Here is a 15,940-nt window from a genome sequence, read left to right on the forward strand (position 1 = left end):
AGGGGTCCTCATCTTTAAACATAAGGTGCAAAGCGCCGCTCTATCGCTCAGTGCACTTTGCCATGGCCCCAGCCTCAGCCCCGACACAGAAGCCCCAACACACCATCTTCCCAGTGCCTCAGGAAGGAGATTTATAGCAGAGAGCACTTGCCCTAAATAATGCACCAACATTTGCATTCCCTGGCCGTACTACAGGCGCGTGGCCGCCAGCAGAGCGCTTTCCTTTGCACAGAATTTAAAGCTTAAGGACTTACCGGCCATGCAGACTCACGGCTGTAGCTTCCCTTGCTGCGGGGAGAGGAGGAGGAAGGGCTGCAAACCAGCCTGAGGCTGGCAGCTTAGTGGGACCCCGTGGGCTGAGCAGCATCAGGTGTGGGGTGGGAGGGATCTTCCCTCAGCTGTGGCCGATCTGGCCAAGTGCGGCCGTAGCTGGCTGCGCTCGGGGGTTTGGGTCTGGATCCTTTGCAAGTGTTATCTGCTACTTTTTTGTGTGGCTGCTCCAGCCTTTCTCTCTTCGTCCCCCCTTTTTGCCCCTTTGGGGGATGTTTCTGGGGCTGGCTCTGAGCCTGCCCCGTTCAAGCTGCACAGTCCTTGGCTCCAGCTCCACGTATGTGTCCCGTTAAGGAGGTGCTCAAAGGGCTGTTATTAACCCGGCCTCCACCACCTCCCCTGGGGATGGACGTGTCCCAGCAGCAAACCTGGAGCCCCACTGGTGCTGGCTGGGTGGCCCTGGGCATGGGACGTGGCTGCTGGGGAGGTCTGCGCCCTTCCCAGGGCACCTCTCCCACACACAGCCTATGGCAGTGGTTCCCCAAACCCATTTTCTGCATTTTGTCCGTTTTTGGCCCAAAGCACAGCTGTCCCATAACCATGTACCAGCCTAGAGGTCCCTCGGTGGCATGGGGGTAATTGCAATTAGTGGGGTCCCTTGCCTCTCCTGCCTCCATCCTCTGCTGTGGTGGCCCAAGGACACCCCGTGGTCAGTCCTGGCCAGCTTTGGGGACAGCCCCACTGACCTCTTTTGCTGGTGTTATTGGAGAAATCCCCCTTTTCTGGGTAGGAAGCTCCCCCTGCAGCAGGCACCTCCTGGGGAGGGTGGTAATGTCTGAGTACTTAATCTATAGTTTATAGAGCTGGTTCCTGGGCAGGATGAGAAGATACTGTCCAGCATCACCCTGCACAGCGTGAGATCTCCAGTGCTCCCAGGATGGTTTAACTTCACAGCTCTGCAGCCGAGCAGGGCCACTGCGGGGATCCAGGGTGGAGTTTTTTGTTTTATTTTTAAATTTTTGGTTTTAACCCAGATCCAGCCCTACCCACTATCATTCCCAGCACGCTGCGGGGACAGCGTGGGGCTGAGAGCATCCACAGCAGGACGAGCTGTTGAAGACAGTGCTGCTAAAATCCCACAAATGCTCTTGAAACCGTGTCCGCAGGCAGAGATGCAGGTGAGGGGTGTGGGGCTGATGCTCTCCTGAGAGAGAGCAGGGGTCTTCTCACCCCACCAGACTAGTTAATAAAGCAGCTTTGCATTTTAAAACAATCCCTACATGGCTCAGAAATGCCTCCCCAGAGGATGCTGCTGAGTTGGGCAGAAGGATGCTGGAGTCGGTGTGTGGTCCAGGCAGGAGATGTTGCAGGCAGGTTCTCCTCTCGTCCCCCATCATTTGCCATGTTGGGTTGCAGCCGCTTCCTGAGGCCAGGCTGAGCCCCAGCCAGAAAATTAAGTAGGAAAATTAAAACAAAAGCCCCCAGCCCTAAGGCAGCTCCTGGCGTGGCTCCTTGCAGTGTTTCAGGCTCCAATTTCTTGCTGCCAGTTTCCGAAGCATGGCCCAGGGCATGGCATGAGCTCTGGCTGCAGCTGGTTAAGCCCAAATGAAAAGTTATTTTCAGATAAAAACAACCTCCTGGCACATCCCCTGGGACGCTGCTTCGGGGCAGGCCCCGCCGGTGACTTTCTGTTGTTGCTCTTTATTGCATTGAACCAGTGCCTAAATAATTTTATGATTAAACAGCCAAATAAATAGCTGAGCTGTGGGCTGGTATCGCTCCCAGTGAAACCTCAGGGGTGCTACCGACGCCCAGACCGCAGCCATCGGCCCCGTCTCTGCTTCCCTGCAAAGGGGGATGCTGGTACCCAAACTTCTTGGGGGAGTTTGCATTGGAAGCAGAGGCAGCCTTTTCTTGTAAAGCAGGAAAAAAACACTGCAGAAGGGTGGGGGGAAAGCTATGGGGTTGCTTTTTGGGAAAAGGGGGGTTCAGCAGCCCCACAGCTGGGGAGACTTCGCATGGGGCAGGCTGGGAGCGGGTGCAGGGGCACGGGGGAAGGCAGAGACGGGGCCAGGTCTGCTCCAGGCAATAGGGCACAAAGCAGATATTGCTCCTGTTTGAAAGGCAAACCAGAAATTAAAAAAATAAAATTGAAACAAGGCATGCCGCGTTTTCAAAGGGAGGAAAAACATAAAAGTTGTGGGAAACCTTGACTTTTCCAAGATGAGTGCGGAGCAGTTCTGTTTCTTGGAGGCTTTAGTCTGCTGCTTCCCAGCTCTGGTGCCAAGTGCCGTTGGTAACGCGGGGCGATGTGGAAGGCGATCACAGCTGGGTGAGACAACAGCATCGCCACCACAATCCCCCAGCTCCCGCAGCCCTGTCCCCTCTCCCTAGCCCCATGGGGTGACAAAAAGGGGTGACAAGAGCCCCCAGCTGGAGATGGTTCCCTTCTGCCCAGCCTCAGCCCCGGGCCAGGAGGATGTTGGTCTCTGAGCCGCTGGAAACACTTGTGCTGGGAATATATTTTTTTTTGCCAGAAAAGACAGTTTCCAAACCATTCTGCAGGGATGTTTTGGTCTGGAGGAGGGTATTGTCCCTGAGGCTTGCAAGGTCTGAGGCTCTGGGCTCGCTTCAGACCAAAGATCGGGAGAAGCAGAGACAGGAATCACCAAAGAAAAAAAATACATTTCATTAAGAGAAAATATATTTCAGCCATTTATGCGCAGCATGGCGGGCTCTGGTCTTGGGAAGGCAAAAGGCAGAGATCCCATCTAAGCAGCAACGCCACATTTTTGAAGCTTCCCAGGTCACTGGAGAGCAGAGCCGCCCTCGCCCCTTCACCCTGACCCATCCTTTGACACCCTTGGCATCCGTGATGAGAAGAGCCGGGGGAGCGGGCCAGGCTGGGACAAGCCCCCAGCACCGACAGACACGGCCGCTGCGGATGGACAGGGTGCTTCTGGCTGGAAAACAGGATCAGAGCAGCGATTTACCCAGGGCACCGTTTACTTCTGGCTCAATGGGGAGGGCAGGATCAAGGGTGGTCCCGGGTGCCTGGCAAGATGTCGGTGCCGGATGCTTTGACAAGGCAAAGCTGCTGCTGCTGATGCAAAAAAAAGTCCTTCTCTGCTTTTTGGTAGGTGACAGCTCCCTGGAGATGGGGGAAAAGAAACAGGCAAAGAACAAAAAGATGCTTTGGAAAGCTACAGGTGTCTGCCCAAGTGGTACCCTGCCACCGAGGGGCTGTGGGGATGCTCCCACCTCGGTGCCCTCGGCAGCCGCCCGAGGCTCAGCACCAGCCGGCGGTGGGTGCCCAACCACCCCCCGGCTCCTGGGCCTCTGCCAGAGCCAGAGATGGAATTGGTGTTAAAAAACTGGGGGTTTCTTTTTGGGAGGAGCACTGGCTCAGACTCCAGCGTTGTGCGTCCCCGGGTCGAGGGAGGACAGCCCGGTGGAGGTTTGTCCTAGCATTCCCAGGAGCCGGTGGCACAGCTGGGACCTTCCAGCCCCTGCCTTAAAAATACAAAGGTGAAGGACATTTCTCCAGTTCCTATTTATTTTAACCATGCCCCACCATTGCTGCCTCGTGGCTGCGCCGTGGCCGGTGGGACCTGACACCCCCTCACCCCCCTGTCCCCACGAGCCCTCCCGGGTGGGCTTCACCCATGGGGCTTCAGAGGGACGCTGCAGCCACGTGCGAGGGGAATCAACGGGGATGGGGGCCGAGCACCAAAGCAGTGACCACCTTCCCCGGGGCAAACACCGTAAAGGCCCTGGGAAAGGATAGGGAAAGAAATGCTGGGGCAAAAATTGCTCATTTGCAAGAAAATGGGCAGCCGACACTTCCCTCCTCTGGGCTGCCGAGCCCGGAGCCGTCGCCCGAGACGGGATGCGAACAGCATCCCACAGCGCAGCCTCATTTCTCATTTTATCCACATTTTCCCACTGCATTTTCCTGCTGTGATGGGTTTTTTGGAGGGTTTTGTTTCTGTGCTGCCTTCTCTCCGGGGGTTGCACTGCCCCAGTGCCAGGGCTGGCTCTCTGGCCTCATCCCGTGCAGCTCCTGTTCTGCATCCAAAGGGCACCAAATAATGCAACAGCACCCAACAGGGCCCAGAAAAACCAGCACCAACACTCACCCCTACCTCTCTGCCCCATCGCATCCCTCCCACTACCCGCATCCTTCACCCCACCAGAAAAGAGAACAAATAAACCTGGACCTGCAGATGGGCTTTGGGAACCACCGCACCCCAGAAACTCTTAATTTTGCAGCTGCCTGAACAGCAGAAGGGCACGCAGCAGCACCTGCAGCTCCCCAGGCACCCTGACATCCCTACTCTGCAAAAATCCCCCCAAACCTTGAGCTTATCACCTTACTCTGCAAATATTCAGCAGCTGGTTACAGCACATCCTTACTCTCTCCAGCTGAGCCTGGGTGGGGGCAGCATGGCCTCGGAGACCCTCCGCACCGGCCGCCGCAGGCACGCTGCCCACCCCGAGCATCCCGCAGGCGAGACGATGAGGCGAGGCAGGACCGCATGGCATCAAGATAATATTTAATAGCCCCATTGGGCTTACGTGCTCCGGTCAAGCAAATTTTCCAGTGGGTTGAGGCTGGGCAAGGGGACACCGCCCTCCAAAACATCCCCCCACCCCAATCCCGCTGAAACAAAGTGCTGCGGGGGCTGGTGGGGTTTCGCCTGCCCTGAGTCTTCATCCTGCAGTTTGTGTTGGGTCTCGAAGCGAGGGCTCCTCTGGAAAAGCCACCAGGAGAAGGGCTTGTAAGGCCAAGGGCATCCACTGGGAAGCCATCGAGAGGCAGCCATGAGAGGACATCCCACCCCAGGCAGTCCTCCCCCAGGAGCAGCAGTCGGGACCTCCCTCTTGGCATCTGCTTAAAAACACCACCTGAACCCCTCCTGGATGTTTTGGGGTCGCTGGTGGGTGCTGTGGGCCAGGATGAGGGACTGCGACGTCTCGGTCCCTGAGGGTCATGGGGACGTCAGACGCGCGTGCCCTGCTCCATCCCCACCGCCCAGGAGCTGGGTCGGGGCTCGCCCCGGCTCTGGGGCTCGCTGGGCTCCAGCAGCTGGTCCGAGGACTCGCCGGTGCTTTCCAGTTTGGCGTAACCCACCAGGCTGATGTGGTCCAGCCGGGGCCAGCTCCGGTTCTTACGGTCCTTGATGGGGGCCACCAGCAGCACCCCCGGCCGGCCGAGGTCCAGGGACTTGGAGTGTCCTGGGGGGTGGAGCTGTGCATCCAGGCTGAGCTCCGGTGCCGCCGGCTCCGTGCCGGGGCAGCCACCATCCACGTTGATGATGACGTGGCCGCCACCACCACCACGGTCCTGGCCGCAGGGCACGATGCTGCCACTGGTGGAGAACGGAGCCCGGGAGAGCCACGGGGCTTCGGCAGGGGGCTCAGCCGTGTCCCCCTCTGCGCTCTTGCCAGCCCCCCGTGCCGCCGCGTCCAGCAAGCGGTTGTTGAGCTTGATAACGGGCAACGCCAAGGCACCGACGGCCGAGGAGAGGAGGGACTCGGCTCCAGTGCGGCAGTGGAGGCTGAGGTTGGCCTCGGCGGAGGTGCCAGAGCGGAGGCTGAGGAGGGAGGCGGCAGGGGATGCTGCTGGATGCTGGAGGAGCTCGGCCGTGGTCTGGAGCCTGTTGGGGCCGTAGCAGTCAGACCACTTGCTGCCGGGGCTGGGGCAGGGCTGGCAGGACAGATCCACCTGGTAGCAGCCCTCCACGCACTCAGCGTTGGCCTTGGGGACGGGCTGGCCGTCCCCATGCTGGCAGTGCCCGTCCTCGGGGCCGGTCCCCACAGGGAGACCAGCCGCCATGGAGTAGAGACCCTTCTGCATCAGCCTGCGGGTCTCCATGTCCCTGTTCTCGTACAGCATGGTGTTGGCGCAGATGAAGATGAAGAGCCCGATGCCCATGATGACGGGGCCGATCAGCTTGAGCTTCTCGCTGTGGGGCATGTGGCGCCCGGCGGCCACCTCCCTCCTCATGTCCCCCGCGGTGCTGGTGTTCCCCGTGCCGGCCCCCGTGCTCCCGGCTCCCCGGTGGGGCCAGTAGCCCACCACGGCAATGGTCATGCCCACCAGGACCACCGAGATGCCCACCATGACGAAGGCTCCCGACGGTGAGCGCATGCGGAGCTGCCCTTTCACCGGGACCTCCGGCGGTGACTTGCGCCGCAGCCTGCGCCCCCGGCGCCGCGGCGGGGCGGGGGGCATCGGCGGTTTGGTCCCCCCCGCCTCCAGTTCCCGCATGGGTCCATTGGTTTTGGTGCTCTCGGCAGTCATCGTCTCCAGCTCGGCTGCTCTTCCTGTGGGGTGGGGAGGAAAAAAAGGGGAGAAGAGGCATCACTTGCTGGGTCTGGGGTTCTGCGTACCTGGGATGCTGGGAGCATGAGGGTGCCGGGAGCAGGGGGACCACAGGGACACTGGGAACATGGGGATGCCAGGAGCATGAGGATGCTGGGAACATGGGGCCCACAGGGACTCTGGGAGTAGAGGGGTGTTGGGACCCTGGGGAACACGGGGACACTGGGAGTATGGGGGCGACAGGAACATGGGGGACACAACGACACCAGGAGCACAGGGATGCTGGGAGCATGGGGGTCACTGAGCCCCCAGTCTGCACCACAACAGGGACCAGAAGCTTTGGTCTCCTCCTTCGCCTCCCTGCTTTCCTCAGGTTACTTCTCTCTCCCTGCTCAGCAGCAGTGGGGCTCCCTCCGACCGTGCTGCCAAAGCCTCCAAACTCATATCCCTAAACCCCCTGAGTTGCCCAGGGCAGCGAGGATGGCCGGGACCCTGCTGCACCGGCAGAGACATCACTGGCAGCGGGGGGGCCAAAATGCCTGGGTCACCGAGTCCTACGACACCTGCAAAAGGGAGGCACCAGCCAGCTCGGCTTGACAGCAGTGAGGGAAGGGGCTTATTTATTTGCCCACTGGGGAAACTGAGGCACGGCTGCACGTGAAAACCCAAACCAAAGGCCTGACAAAGCCGCATCGCCCGGGGCCCAGTGAGCAATGCAGCCCCCCAGTTTGCTCCGCTCGCTATCCAAACAGGACCTAAAAACCTAAACCAACGGCCCATCGGCCTCGAGCCGCTCATCAGACCGCAGGACCCACCAACCCAGCACCCATGCAGGGTTTTAGCGGAAGGAGACTCTTCTCAATCTGCTGCTCTCTTCTGCTTCAGGGGAAAGCCGACCCACTCAGTGCATCCAGAGGGTCCTGACCCCACACACACAGGGATAAAGCACCGCATCCAGGGATTTATGGGGCATTCCGCAGTGTGCAGTATTTAATTTTACCCAGTATCTTGTTTGCTAGATGAGCAAGGAGGTGTCAAAGTTGCTGCCAAAACCAGCCGGTGACCAGCCTGGCAGGGAAGCATCAGCTGGGCTGGCACTGCCGTGAACAGGGTAAGTGATGCTCTGCGGTATGGGGAAGCTAAAACATGCTCTGAACGTGTCCTGGACCAAAAGCATCTTTAAAAAAGATAAACAACCTCCTATTGACAGGAGCCTGTGTCCTTGCAGCCCGGCTGCTCGCTGCTGTGTGCCCAGCGACGGCTGGTAACGCGGGCTGCGGCTGTGCAGCCCGGGCAGGACGGCGCGTCCGTGCCCTCGCCCGCGTCTCCTGGCGCTGCCGGGGGCCGGTGTGGGAACGCTGCCCGGGCTGTTCCCAACCGGGGGCCGGGGACGTGCCGCCGGCGTGAGTGGGGAGCGCCGCAGGGTGGCCCCCAGCCAAGGGGTGCTGCGGGAGGGGGCTCGCCACGCCACTGCGCCTTAAATTGCAGCCCGGTGGCATCGATATTCAGCAGTTAAAAGCCAGAAACTAAAACCACGGAGAAACACCCTGGTAGGAGGAGGGTGACCGTTCTAATTTTACTCCCCAAGATGAATGAAGTGCCGAGAGCCAACAACCAGCATCACCGACGGCAGAAAAATAAGATGCTAAGTTGTTTTTTTTTCCCAGTCTTAATCATCTTAAGGTGTTATTAGCATCAGAGGGAAGGAATTAAAGATATGAGTTTCAGGATGACAGCGTGTTCCTGGCACAAGGCTGTCAAGCTGTGACAATTTGAATAAGGGAGATTTAAAGGAAAAAAAGTCCCAAACAAAACAAGCCAAACCCACAGCCCGCTGCTGAGTGGCGTGTTAAACCCTTCTGTGAAACAAGCCAATAATCCTGCCTTGCAAAACGGGAAACACAATAACCTGAATGCAATGGTCACCCTGAATGGAAAAATGAGTTTTTAAATATTTTGGTATTAAAAGGAAACAACCAGGCACTTGAACACATCCCAAAGACTGTGGGGTTTTTTGCCTCCAAATGCCATGATTTAGGTTGTGCCCCAGCTTTCTCTAATTACCATCTTAGATTCAACTTCTCTGAAATTCATATTAAACCCTTTAAATGCCTTGCTGGCTACTCAGGGATTAAATGGAGTAAACCTCCATAAACCACAAGAGCAGAGCAAAGACTCTCTGATACCAGCTGGGGGGGAGGGATATGAAACACCCAGGGCTCGTGGCCCCCAAAGTCACCCTGAAACACCACCCCCCACCAGCCTCCTCTTAGTTTTGGCCCCGAGCTTTGGCCGAGCCTCTTTAAACCCAATTCCGCCGTTACCTCCTTTAACCCCGCCTTGAGGCCCCGTGGAGCCAAAGCCAGCTCTGGTGGGGACCATGAGCATCCCCCCAGGATCCCCCCCAGGGCCTGGGGCCGAGTGACGTTCACCTGGGCCACCCTGGGCTGCTCTTCCCTTGCTCTCATATTGGATATGGCCCGGGGTCAAAGCGCAGGAGCTGGGGTGCTTAAAAATGGGTGCAGGTGGACCAGAGGGTGCCCATCCACGGGGTCCAGACCCAGGCTGGCTCTGAAACAACCCTATTCCCCGCTCCTCTCCCTTTCCCTAGGGCACAGCGATGGAGACCCAGGGCAGGAGGGACAGGCAGACGCCGGCAATCTGCATCCAGGGAAACCCCTTCGCTCCCTCCCCAGCCCCCTGCCACCATTCCTGCCCCCAACGCCTCTCCCCTTATCTCCCCGCTGCCCGATAGCTGCCTGCTTTCTGAAGTTGGAGCATTTAATTGCTCATCGTCGGGGCTGGTTGTTCCCAGAGTTCAAAACCATTATTTTTATTAATAGAATCCCCAAGGTTATATAAGCTCTTTAAAAAAAATTAAAAAAAAAAAAAAAAAAACAGTGTTGCCATCCAATTCTGCAACTCACAGACGCCGACACTCACGCGAATTAATTCAATGTTGGCGCAGCGGCGCGAGCCACAGCTCAGCTGGAGGGCAGGGCCGGGGGTCCCGGGGGTGCTGCTGGGGCAGGGGGACAGCCCGGTGCCTTGGCCGGGACTCGAGGCTGCCCCTCGCTCCCGGCCACCTCCCTCCAGCCCAGAGGCAGCCGTGCTTCACCGGGACCCGACGCCTCCAGTTCTGAGGTTTTGATTCCCGGTGGGGAGGAATGACAGTATAGAAATGTAAATGCCGTTATCGTTATAGAGCGAGATGAGGGCTGCTGCGCTGCCAGGTTCGGAGTTAAGCTTCCAATCCCCGCAATAAGCCTGGCATTAAAGTAAACGCAAATATCTCTCTAATCCCCCCCATCACGAAGGCACATTGCTGGCTCCACCCTCCCACCCCAATCCTCTCCTGCCGCCTTCGCAGACAGACGCTCCTAAAATTTGACACTAAATCCCAACGCAGCCGATGACAGCGGAGCTGGACCGGGGGTAACGCAGAATTTGGGAAGGGTCCCTCTCCCAGGCGGGTCCCAGCATCCCTTGGGTGCTCTGGAGATGCTCTGCCCCTGCCGTGACCGAGCTGAGAGCTTGAGTTTGCAGCGTGCCACAGGCTATCAAAAAAGCAGATTTGGCTTCAAAATCTCCCTGCGGCCGAGGGGTGAGGGGCTGCACTGGTGCCTGGCAGTGCCGACCTGGCGCCATGTGGCAGGAGATGCCGGCCAGCGGCCAGCCAGCTCGGTGATGTGCTGGAGAGCTGCAAAAAAGGACGGAAAAGGGCCAAGTGCAGCAACGCTGAGGGCAGCTGCCTTCCCCTTGCAGGTCTATCCCCCTTGCCCGTTATCTTTCCAGGATAACATCTTGGAAAGGGCTTCAGAGAGGGATAGACTCCACCACACCAGCAGGGATTTAAAACCCAGCATCTTCCCAGGGAGAGCATTTCCAGTGGTGCTGTCCTGCCCCGCTCCAGGCTGCGCTGCCCCTCCCCAAGGCACTGTCCCACCCTATGCCCAGGATCCCATCTTGTGGTTCCTCTGCACGTCACATCTCCAGTGCATCACCCCGGGGCGCTGGTACCGGGAGCAGCCCAGGCTGCAACAAGCACTCAAGGAAGGCCTGACAAGCAGAAAGCCCCTCATTTTTCCTTTTTTTTTTTTTTTTTTCCTAAAATATTGCAACTTTAAAGCCACTCTCCTGACTTCGGGAATAAACTGGTTTTGGAACATGTAACCAAATCAACCAGCAAAGCCTGCAGCGTGTTTAAAGGCCGCAGTGATGGGTGAGACCCCCAAAGTGCTGAGACAGAGCAGCCCCCTCTGCTCATCCAAGCCCCTCAGGGACCCCCTGATGCCAAAGGCCGTGGTGGCTGAGCTCCCCCAGATCCCCCTCCAGATGGAAGGGGGACCCAGGCAGCCGAGACCTTACGGATGCAAGGACATGCCGCGCTGTGAGAGCCCTCCCTGGCTTCCCCACCCACCGGGGAAGGTATGGACAACGGTAACGACAGTCTGTGCCAAGACGCAATGCTTAAAAAGAATCCCTTTTTCAGCCTAACCTCCAACGTTGCCCCCGGCACGGGGCAGGGAGGGGACCGCACGGAGCAGCACCCAGGCACCAGCTCCCCTCTCCCCATCTCACCTCCCGTCCCAGCTGGAGGAGAGACGAAGCCGGAGGGGGAGCAGCGTGGGTCCCGGCATGGGGTGCAACCATCATCTTGGATGCTTGGAGTGGTTGGAGGCCCCACATCCTCACTCGCGTGGGGCCTCCTCCTTGCCTGTTTTTCTCAGTCCACTTCAAATTTTCCCCCTTGGCTACACATTAAGGGCATCCAGAGAGAAGAAACAGGATAAAAAGCTGCCAAGCATCTTTCTGGGACCCTCCCAGCAGAAGACAACCCTGTCACTCCCAGCACCCACAGGCAGCTCCCAGCCCGAAGCTGCAAAGCCTCCTCCAGCCTCCGTCCCGAGGGGTAAATCTCCCTGCCATGGCCCCAGCACAAGCACATTCCCAACGCGGTGACAAAATCCGCCTCTCCAGCTTCAGTTTTGGCTGGGGACACCTGTTAATCAATCATAATTAATTAAGTTCCCTCATAGAAGCTTTCACATGAATGCAGTAACACTAATTATCACGGTGCAGGAAGGATTATCCCCCTTCCCAGCGGGAACCACCCTCTGGTCCTGGGCTGGGGGTCTCACGCCTGCTTTTAACGGGGCTTGTGATAGATGTCCACCTTTGCTGCAGCACCGGAGGTCCCGGCTGTGAATATTTACCCTCTGCCTGTCACCCAAAGGTGATGGCTCATCAGTCTGAATCATCCCTCGTTTCTCTCTCCGCAGAAGCAGAGATCTCGGCTCCCCCAAGGGAAGGACAGGATGGATGAGACGTTAACGGGATGGATGAGACGTGAGCGCACAACCACCCCCACTAAGCACTCGCTGATGGAGAGATCACCTCCGCGCCTGGCCAAGCTGTGGGAGAAGCGTCCTGCCGGCTTCCCACCTCCAGGTGACACATCCCAGACAGCAGCCAGGAGCCACCAGGACAGCAGGCTACGGGGAAAGACGGTGCTGGGGTGCTTTGGGGACACGGACGGGTCTGTCCCTTCGCTTTCCACCCCAGGCTTGATGGGGTCCCCCGGATGAGAGGGTCCCGATGGGCAAACGGGGTGCGGCAACGCCCGGGATCAGGGAGAGCCACCAGTGTCACGAGCACCGTTCACCTTGACTGCTCCAAAGTCCTCCTTGCTCCCAAAACGGGGCCATCCGCTAAACTCCTCTCTACCCCTCAGGCAAAGAAAGTGCGTGGAAACATCCAACTGATTACTAATTACAAGAGCTTGCCTTACCCAGATTTGGTCTGCTAATTAGACTAATCTCTGCGGCTGGGAAATGAGCCGCAGTCACCCATAGCGAGGAGATCACGCAAGTTGGACGGGTGCTTAATTCATGTCAGACCCCTGCAAAGGGGATCGTAATTCCCGGCCGCTTCTGACGGGCCATTGTTTAAGGAGACAATAGAAATGCCAGCGAATTTTGTGTTTCTCCTCCAAGCCGATGCTGAAATCAGGACATCTGCATTGCTCAACTTTTTTTGATATGAACCAGATGCAAATAATTAATAAATCCAAATTCAAGATAATGCAGGCATCTAAATTTAAACGGAGAGCGGATTTCTAATGGCAGCTTTTTGCTTGCTTGGAGGAGGAGAGAGCTCAGGGGGATTTCCTGGGAGAATTCCTGCCTCTTGGAAGCGGTGGAGGGTGGCAGGGCACCCGGGGATGCAGGCTGCAGCCAAGCACCTTGCGAATCCTCCCAGCCAAAAGAAAAGGGGGGTGGGGGGGAAGGAATCCACAGGCCGGGATTTCCAGGGAATTAGGACCAAACTCTCTGAATTTGGCACTTTCTCTGCTGCTCCTTTGAAAAATCCCTGCCAGAGTGGAGGGAGGGACTCCAGGGGGCTGCCAAGTCCTCCCTGCTCCCAGGCATGGCCCAAGTTACCCAGCGGGTACAAACACATGCAATCCATCTCCTCCCACCCCAGGGACCCCCTTCCCACTTTGCCTGCAAGCAGTGAAGTTCCCAGCCGGGATTACTGTTGCCTCCAGCATTTTAAACCTCCCATCTCCCCTAGTCTTTGCCCTGCAAGAGCTCCGTCTCCCTGATTTTGTGAACAGGAATCAAAACCCACCTGGAAGCGAGACGGGAGCCGGGGGTCTGGCTGTGGTTGTTCCCCTCCTCCAAGCCGCAAAGCTGAGCCCCTTGTGCCGAAAGACCCTCCCAGTCCCAAAGTCCAGGAGCTACTGGGGTAACTTCCACCCACTTCCCTCTCTCGAGTGTCGGCATCAAACCCTGCGTGGGGATTAGCTGCGTGCCCGCTCCTCGCCTCAACCCTCTGCGAGGAGGCTCGGGGAGCTGCAAAAAGCGCTGGCATTTGGATAGTACGGCTGGCTGTTCCCCAGGTCCCGCTTTCTGGCCGTGCGGGGGGTGTGTGTGCGCGCGTGTCCGTGCGTGGGCTTGCACACGAGTGTGCGTGCTCATCCGTGCACGCCTGCGTGTTGGTGTGCGCACGCGTGTGCCCATGTCTGTGTGCCTATGTGCTTGCGTCTGCCGTGTCCCTGTGTGTCACTTGATGTCTGCGGGAGCGTGTTGGCGGCCGGGGGTGCCCCACGTCCATGGGTGCCCCGTGGTCGTCCCATGTCCATGGGTGCCCTGTGGCCGTGGGTGCCCCGTGGGTGCCCGGTGGCCGTGGGTGCCCGGTGACTGTGGGTGCCCCGTGGCCGTGGGTGCCAGGTGACTGTGGGTGCCCCGTGGGTGCCCTGTGGCCGTGGGTGCCAGGTGACTGTGGGTGCCCCGTGGCCGTGGGTGCCCTGTGGCCGTGGGTGCCAGGTGACTGTGGGTGCCCCGTGGCCGTGGGTGCCCCGTGGCCGTGGGTGCCCGGTGGCCGTGGGTGCCAGGTGACTGTGGGTGCCCCGTGGGTGCCCGCCGTTCATCCTGCTGCGGGCTCGGCGCGCCCGGGGTTGATGCGAGCGTGTACGGCCGGTGCCGTGTCCGTGGGTACCCACCCGCCGGTGCCCCCCCGCCCCCACGGGGCCCCGCTCCCCCCCCGGCCGCCCCCCCCCGCCCCGCACTCACCGGCGGCCGCCGAGCCGTGCGCCTCCCTCCGGGGCCGGGGCCGGGGCCGGTCCCCCGGGGGCGGCGGGCGCTGGGCTCCGCCGCCGCGGCCGTGGCCATGGAGCGGCGGGAGGCAGCGGAGCGGCCGGTTCCCGGCTCCCAGTTCCCGCTTCCCCGGTTCGCAGCTCCCGGCTCGCCCTCGCCGCCGCCGGGACGCCTGGGCGGGGGGGGCGGCGGGTTCCGCCCGGCCCCGGCCGCGGCCCCGCGGGGGGGCGGAGCGCCGGGATGGCGGCGGGGAGGGACGCGCGCACACACACACACACACACGCATATGGGACGGGACCCCCCCCCTTGCCCACCCCCCCGGGGGTGCGGGGGCTCCGGGGGGGCCGGCAGCCCGTTCCCGGCCGTGGGAAAGTTGCGATGGTTTTGCTGGGATCGATGGGGATTTTCCTGCCTCCGAGCGGGGCTGGAGCCGGGCCGGGCCCCGGGAGCGGCGGGGAGGAGGGCGGGCGGCCCCGGGCCGGGACGCCTCTCTCCCGGGTCCCCTTTCCCAGCAGGGACCCCAGCCCCGGCATCCCCCGGCGCAGGATGGGGCCCGCTGCTCCCGGAGAGGATGCTTAGCGCCCGGAGACCCCCCCTCCCACTCCCACGGCACGGACCCCCACCGTCAGCCCCACGGCCTGCGATGCACCAGCAGATCCCATTTCTCCCAGCCAGGCCGGCCAGTGCTGGGACTGGGGTTGTAGTAGTTTCCCCTTTCCAGCTGCAAAAGCACGGGAGAGTTTGGCAGTCGGGATAAAAACATTAACCTAAGTTAACTCCAGCAGCCGAGGCGCGCGATGCAGCCCCCCACGGACAGTGTTCAAAGCAGGTTCCAGAAGCACTTTCTCCTCCCGGCGGGCACAGAGAGGAGAGCTTCCCCAAGGAGCCGCCTTTGAGCACGACACTTTGCTTTTCTACCTCTGAACTTGCCAAAGAGACAGACGCAACCCCTCCTGTCAGCCCCAAGGATCGTGGCACTGTGTCCCCGCATCCCACCCCCCACATCTGCATCCCCATCCCTGCCTCCCCATCCCCGCACCCCCATTCTGCACCCCCACCCCTGCATCCCCGTCCCCGCACCTCCATCCCCACACCCCCATCCCCACATCCCCAACCCCACATCCCCCTCTCCGCATCCCCATCCCTGCACCCCCATCCTCACATCCCCGTCCCCGCATCCCCATCCCCGCGGGGCAGCGAGCAGCATCCCACGGCTGTAACCGCCGGTGGCACATCGCAATGCGCTGAAACAACTGATCCCAGCTTTCACCAACATATTCCTGTGCTGCCACCACAACACAACACGCTGGTAAGTGCTGAGGAGATTCAGCCTCATTATACCCCCGAGCCACGGATGTTTTGCAGGCGGAGAGGCTGTTTATCAGCCTTTAATTAAAAAACGTACTGAGCTTGCATTCCCCCTCATCCCCATAGTTGTGGTAAATCTAAGAGCATCAAACCAGACCCCCTGCTCTCCCTGGGGAGCCACAAAACACAACCCTGCAATTCCCCCTGCGACTTTGTCACTGGCACCCCGTGGTCTGTCAGCAAATGCAGAATCCACTCGGCCGCCTCTATGGCGGGCAGCATTACCCAGGGAAGGTTTTTAGGGCTAAAGCTCAGAAATGGGGTGCAGGATGCCAGGTTCCTCGCCCGTCTGCACCAGGGGAGCATCACCCAGTGAGTCGATGATGAAAGAAAATCCCTGCTTCTGGGTTATGCTGCGGAGACGCTGCACAGG

General features: G+C 59.6%; 1 protein-coding gene across 1 annotated transcript; it reads right to left on the reverse strand.

Annotated features, from left to right (window-relative positions):
- Positions 1 to 4,810: 4,810 nt before the first annotated feature.
- TMEM200B (transmembrane protein 200B) lies at positions 4,811 to 14,628 on the reverse strand. Its single transcript, XM_064471689.1, has 2 exons — positions 14,176 to 14,628; positions 4,811 to 6,600 (listed from the first exon to the last, which is right to left on the reverse strand). Exons 1-2 carry the CDS (start codon positions 14,483 to 14,485, stop codon positions 5,273 to 5,275), a joined length of 1,638 nt encoding a protein of 545 aa, XP_064327759.1. The 5' UTR covers positions 14,486 to 14,628; the 3' UTR covers positions 4,811 to 5,272.
- Between the last annotated feature and the right edge of the window lie 1,312 nt (positions 14,629 to 15,940).

Source organism: Phalacrocorax carbo, chromosome 22 (genome assembly GCF_963921805.1).
Source record: "Phalacrocorax carbo chromosome 22, bPhaCar2.1, whole genome shotgun sequence".
Taxonomy (NCBI): domain Eukaryota; kingdom Metazoa; phylum Chordata; class Aves; order Suliformes; family Phalacrocoracidae; genus Phalacrocorax; species Phalacrocorax carbo.